The 6,213-nt window shown below is 40.1% G+C and overlaps 1 protein-coding gene across 1 annotated transcript; it reads right to left on the bottom strand.

Annotated features, from left to right (window-relative positions):
- Window positions 1–1,688: 1,688 nt before the first annotated feature.
- Window positions 1,689–6,137, bottom strand: LOC110041255 (uncharacterized). The gene has a single exon (XM_020746539.2). The coding sequence runs from the start codon at window positions 6,024–6,026 to the stop codon at window positions 3,660–3,662; it is 2,367 nt and encodes a 788-aa protein (XP_020602198.2). The 5' UTR covers window positions 6,027–6,137; the 3' UTR covers window positions 1,689–3,659.
- Window positions 6,138–6,213: the final 76 nt, after the last annotated feature.

The following is a 6,213-nucleotide window of genomic DNA, read 5'->3' as shown; positions in this document are numbered from 1 at the left end:
TTTCTTGAATATCTCAAGACTACACAGCACTCTGAGAAATTATGACAAGCTTAATTAGCTCACTCAGTCAATCACAGTAATTATATTTACCTGGAAGATTCAAGTAAAAATATTGGCATTATTAATCAATGATCAATTTTATAATGTAATGAACAAAAGTAGTTTTTTAGTGCAGAGTGCACTATTGGGATGGTTATGGGGGTTGCCTGCCGCTAAGGAACTAAGGCACTATAGCGCTGTGGCGCTATGGCCCTATGGCCCTATGGCGCTAAGGTGTTTGATTAATTAATTTCAATTAATTAATTAGTCTAGAGGTAAGGAAGTAATGGGAGTAGGGTGGGAAAGGTACATGTGTACTCTACGTAAAACACATTCCGTCGCCGTCGCTTAACTTTGAACATCGCAAAGCTATATATTTGTTTCAGGTAACCCCTTGCTCTCCTTGTGGTACCATTCTCCTTAGAACAAAACTAATTTGCCCTAAACGCATGCGTAGATTAGTTAGGGTTCGTGGCTTCTATATTAGGTGAAGGATACATTGCATACGGAATCACGCACAAATGTTGAGTGGTTTTTGTTATGGTAGAGCTCAACATGTAAGATGCATGCGTTCTAGCATTGTTAGTGTTATACACTATCTTTACACGCAGTATTTTATATATCGTGTCATGTGACCAAGGACGGCAGTTATTTTTCAGGAAGCGCCAGTTGTCCCTTTTTATTGCAAAAGTGAAACGTTACTGTGGCTGCGTAGCTTTTAGAATTACAAACAGATCGGTTCAACAAATATCATCTGCTGTTTTCAATCTACAATAGTGTGTTTGTCAGAGTTCAAATATATTGCTTCTCCTTAGCGACTTGTCTATTTCTTGCCTTAATTGTGTCTGTAAGAGAGACCAAAAAGTTCTCAAGTTAGTGGCGTTAATACTCCGCAAATTGTGAATTTGTAACAAAAGAAACCAGGAAAATGCTCAAATATTGCTGCAGACGCCGTGGCACCTAATGAAAGTGCAAATTAATTTAATCAGTCTTTGAGGAGACTCATTCATATCGGCCAAGTAGCGCTGTTTATCTTCAATACTTTTCGTTGAAAAGCTTCTCAGCCATCAATATCGTTGTGTGTTAATTTTGAATTGTTTTATTGTTAACAACAAAGGTCGCAACAGAAAAAGAAAGTGGTATTTCGTGACTATCTGATAATTAAATTAGTTCTTGTTCATCGGTAAAAATTTGCATTTTTAGTAAAACATCGTCTCTGTTCCGTTTCTTCATCCCTACATCAGATATTTAACTTTCTTTCATTTATCTCCAAAAAACAAGGACATCTTCCGTATGTTTTGGAGAAAACAGGGGTTTCATATTACATGGCTTTGCGAGGAAAACAAAAGTATCAAGTTACAAAGTTGGCGTGAAGAGCTAAATTGTCACGTTTGCTGCTTCAGCGTATTGTTGAATTTAAAATGAATGAAAATCAACTTAAAGCACCAGTAGTAATTAATTTGTGCGTAATGTTTGGACCTTGAATGAAAATACAACCTTGAAACAAACACACTGCAAAGGGGAAAAGCCGTAGCAGACTACCAAGGTAGACACAAACCGGAAGTGAACCGAGTAGGGGTGAGAACTTATGGGACTACTGTACCAGAGCTATCAATTGCGCTCTGCACTATCTGAGATTGTCTCACTAGTTTTATTACCACAACTAATCCCACTTTTATTTCAAAAATCACAAGGAAATACAAACTAAACTCAAAATAGTACATCTCTATTTATTACAAAACTAACTTTTACATTGTTGTACATTACACAAAGTTTATTAAAGGTCTTTTTCATTTTTGTATTCTAATAAGTCAAGGTTTAGGTTGTGGTGGATGTTTAATTTACCGGTAAATTAACAGAATTACAAACGACACTAGCTTGAAAAGTGACTTGAATCCGCAAAAACATATTTAAACATCCACCATGATACCCAAATACTTCTGAAGCTACTGGTGAATGTTTGATGTACTTTGTATTTTTCTAATATTTTTCTGCATCTGGTGTGAGAAAAAATAATGTGAGTGTTCTGTCACTACCTAAAACAGTTTCATTAATGTCTTTGCCATCTCTAGGTTCCGGGGGTGGGGAGGTGGGGGGGGGGGGAAGGAGACTCCCATATAAAAATGACCGGGGTGCTCATTGTACCTTTTACAAGTTAAAAAAGTGGTTTTAGTACCTCTTCGGATGTTCAGCCTCAAAAGATCCACAGCGGGAGATTCGTAGTACCTTTCAGGGTATTGAGCCGAAAAAAGTTGACAGGAGGTTATGTGTTGTTTGGAGGATTGGTACGTCTTGGGGGTGAAAAAGAATTCAAGCCACGCCCACAAAACAGGATCTTAGTACCTCTTCGGAGTTCTTTTCAAGATTTCAGACGAGCACCTCCATCCTTTTTATACGAGAGTCTACCCCCCCCCCCCCCCACCCCTTGGCTCTACATATTAAGAATCTTTGGGTACAATTTCATGTCCTCCTAGTTGCAACTTAAGCATTTAGGTCACTTTTTGACAGTCTTCTTTTATGCCTAGGTTTTTCTCTTCTTTTCTCCATTAACTTTTTTCCTAATTTAAATATTCATCAAAATTTTTTCCTTCCAACATAATTATTGGGTGTCCATAGTCAATACTTTTAAACTTTCCAGTGATATCTGTCAATAAATTTTGTTTGTTTTGGCCTAAACATTGTCAGCCTCTACCCACCATGTGCCCTTCCAAGCATATTTATGCTCAACAGTCAAGAACAATTAATAGCATGACTCTCACAGGCAGACTCAAGTGTCAGTAAAGTCTGTCAATGAAGTGTCATTGAAACTTCGGCATGCTGGTATGACGTTGATTGACTGCCCTGCCCCATCCTGCAGCATGATTGCAAGAAGCTATTAAACATTTCCATTTCCTCAGTGACTCAGGGCCAGATAGTTAGGTAAAGAAGAGATCAGTTGGGCCAAAGCAGTACAAATGAACACTTTTGCCCATTGAACTTCCTCCTGACCCAAATCTCTCACCCTGATTCTCTGAGGACTACTATATTTTTTAGTATAAGAGCTCAATATGTATTAATCTACAACGTACTAATCTGCTCAAAGGATTGTCAAGAACTAATATTCAGTTAGACTCAGTTATTACTTACAATCCTTCACCCGAGTGTACATGTAAACTGACAGTTACTTCCCCCATTTAGTCAGAAAAAAAAGTTCCTGGACATTTTTATCAGTGCTAGTCAATTTGTCTTCAAAATTACCTAGTATTCCCTTGACAAATACAAGGAGAGTCACTAAGGGCCTTATTCTGTGTACCACTTCATTTACTTTACAAATTTGTCATACTATCAGTACAACAAATAAAAATAAAGAAAAAAAACTATTCCAGCCTAGTCCAAAGCCATGTTCTCTTTGGTTAGTGTACAGCATAATGAGTAAGACCCTGTGTTTGGCCAACCAGTAAAAATACGCACAATGTCCCATAATCATAACATCAACACGTTGTAGGATTAAGGGAATGCTGGGATACTACACTGCATATTCCAAATTTTTGTGTTTGTCAATCAGTATGCCCTATCTATTCTCTGCTAACATGGTCATTACAGCATGTCTCAATTTTGGGTTTACAAGCTGTAAGAAAAACTTACAAAGCTCTCTTGGTATACTGTTTGATGATATCATTAACATAAAACCTTGCTCTAATCTCTTCAGCATCTGAATGACCTCGGCTTTGAAGAGCTAATAATGGCAACCCGCCCAGTAGAAACAGTGCCAGGCCTTGGACGATGGTGCTCACGGCATGATATTCCTTCAGCGACATCACAAATAAGAATATTACCACCAGGTAACACCCCAGGGTAACAAACTTCAAGAACTTTGCCAACATGATGCGCTTGAAAGGCATAAGTTGACGCGAGGAAGCAAGGAAGATATCTAGTGGAATGCTAGGGACACCGTAATCATCCAGCGTCACAAGGAAGTTCACCGACTTGGACCTCTGAAGGGACGACAGAGACGATGACCTCCTCTCGCCAGTAATCGGCCCACTAAATGATTCTCTGATGCTTGCTTCTGTTCTGGCCTCTTCGTCATATTTTTCACACTCTTCAAAGACAAGGGTCTTTAAGTATGTAAACTGGGCATAATATTTGTTTGTAGCTCTCAGCATGTACACGATTACCCATAACCCAAGAACAATGTACGGAAGGTAAAAATCAATGTAGAACAGCAGACCCATGGTCGTAAAACCAGCAACACTTCCAAGAAACATGATGTTCACAGTCAAGGTGACAACCAGCATGATGTATGAGGCTTCGATGCACATGCAAAATACGAGGAACAAGATGTACAAGATGGGAAAAGATGTTATCTTTACAAAGGAAGGAATGGCCTGACAGCACTGTGATTCAAATTCAATTCTGAACAACATCTTCCAGATACGAAAGGCCACATAAGTAACTGGGATGATATAGAGAAGAAAAGCTGTAGTTATGGTGACAGCCCATAATGGGAAAACTAGCAGCAACCAAACTATCTTGCAAATTTTTGAGCATAGTTCACATCTTTTTTCTGTCTCCTCTGACTCAGCATTGAAGGTCGAGTCCATGGGTTCATCAAAGACATTTATGCCGCAAAGCTTCTGTAAGGGATAGGTCACAACCAAGAACACAAACTTCCAAAACTGCCACATGAGTAGGCAATTAAGATGAAAAACAATGTTCTCGTAAATCAGTTGGAAGCCACGCTTGTCTGAAAAGCAAATGATCTCGTCTGGTTTTTTAAAGCCAAGAAATGAGCGCTCATCTCTCCTCCCTGCAAGCCATCTTGCCAAGTCTGACAAGGTTCTAGGGATTGCGATTGCAATGCAGATTAGTAGAATGCAAAAGCAGTAGGCTGCGCTCAATACGCACTGACTGTTCTTCTCCAACAGTGTGATGAAAGCATCTCCAACTCCAAGCAATTTTCCAGTTGAAATTCCCACTTCCGCTTGTTTCAAATAGGCATAAATAAAACCTTGAAGAAGAGGGAGACAACTTAGTAAGATTACAAAGAGACAGCGGCTCAATCTTGAGAAGAATACTGACTCAGTTCGCGTTCGCAGCACATCTAATAATCCGCCATCCAAGGCAAATAACAGTGGGCGGGTAGATAGCGTCATCAGGTCCACTGATGATGTCTCGGCCTCTGGAATTTCAGATTCTCTCCTCGCAAACGTTGCCTTTGGTCTTATTCTAGGTCCTTTTTTGAATTCTTTTGGAAGGTACTTGAGTAAAAGAGGTGCAAAAAGACCGAATCCAAATGAAGAAGCCCAGAGAAATCTTATTGCAATTTGAATCCACTGGTTGTTCTCAACGGGTCTATCACAAATCAAAGAGTTGTTCCTTTGTTCACAGCAGCGATACCCCACGTCTCTCACATCGTCATCCTCCTCAGTCTCTACAGTTCTGACACAGACATCCCCATCAGTGCCTGTTACCCTGTCTATAACAGTGGCAGCAATCATCCCATTCAAACAGTTTTGCGACAAGTTTGCAAAGCAGTTCCGAGGTTTCGCATTTATGTTTAGGTCTACGCTAAAAGCGTCCCTTTGTAACGTAGTCAGAGAAAGGATGTCAAAATCGTAGGGAAGAGTAGCGAGAAAGCGACCTCGCTTATTTCGTAACCAGGCCCACTTTTGCTTGATTTGCAGTTCAACGGAAGACACATTCTTTCCATCATTTTGCGAAGGAGCTGTGGAATTTCCAACGGTGACGAAAATGAAAACAGCCAACGCATTTTCGTCGAATATCGGTTCTTTCAATTTGTCTGCCTCGCTTTTGTCGAGGGCCAAAGAGCAATTCAAAATATTGCACTTCGTTCCGTTTACGCGGACATCTGATGTCGAATTTTGAGTCGAAGGAGTCCTTGAGGTTTCTTTTATGAGACCACTTCTCACTACAGATGCGTTTAAGATACAAAAGGAAAAGGTAACTATAAGTAAAACGCTGAAGACATCACCTATCCCAGACATATCTAACTTGTCCGTACAGTTGCCTCCATCAACGAGCAAGAACAACCTCAGATCTGCATGTGCAGTAGTCACGCGACCTCCCCAAAGAGAATAATTTCATCATAGGTGCGCAAGGCGTACGAAGAAGTACCGGATTGGAGGGTTCCGGTGTGCTGACTGCCCGGGGTGACTGCAGTCTGCAGACTAC

Source organism: Orbicella faveolata, unplaced genomic scaffold, assembly GCF_042242905.1.
Source record: "Orbicella faveolata isolate gen_17 unplaced genomic scaffold, um_ofav_v1 contig_46, whole genome shotgun sequence".
NCBI classification, from domain to species: Eukaryota; Metazoa; Cnidaria; class Anthozoa; order Scleractinia; family Merulinidae; genus Orbicella; species Orbicella faveolata.
The sequence above is the reverse complement of the archived record's forward strand: the minus strand, read 5'-3'. Positions and strand labels throughout refer to the sequence as shown.

Bases quoted from the DNA above. Each gene is read 5' to 3' on its own strand.
- LOC110041255 (XM_020746539.2), bottom strand. From the start codon at position 6,026: ATGTCTGGGATAGGTGATGTCTTCAGCGTTTTACTTATAGTTACCTTT.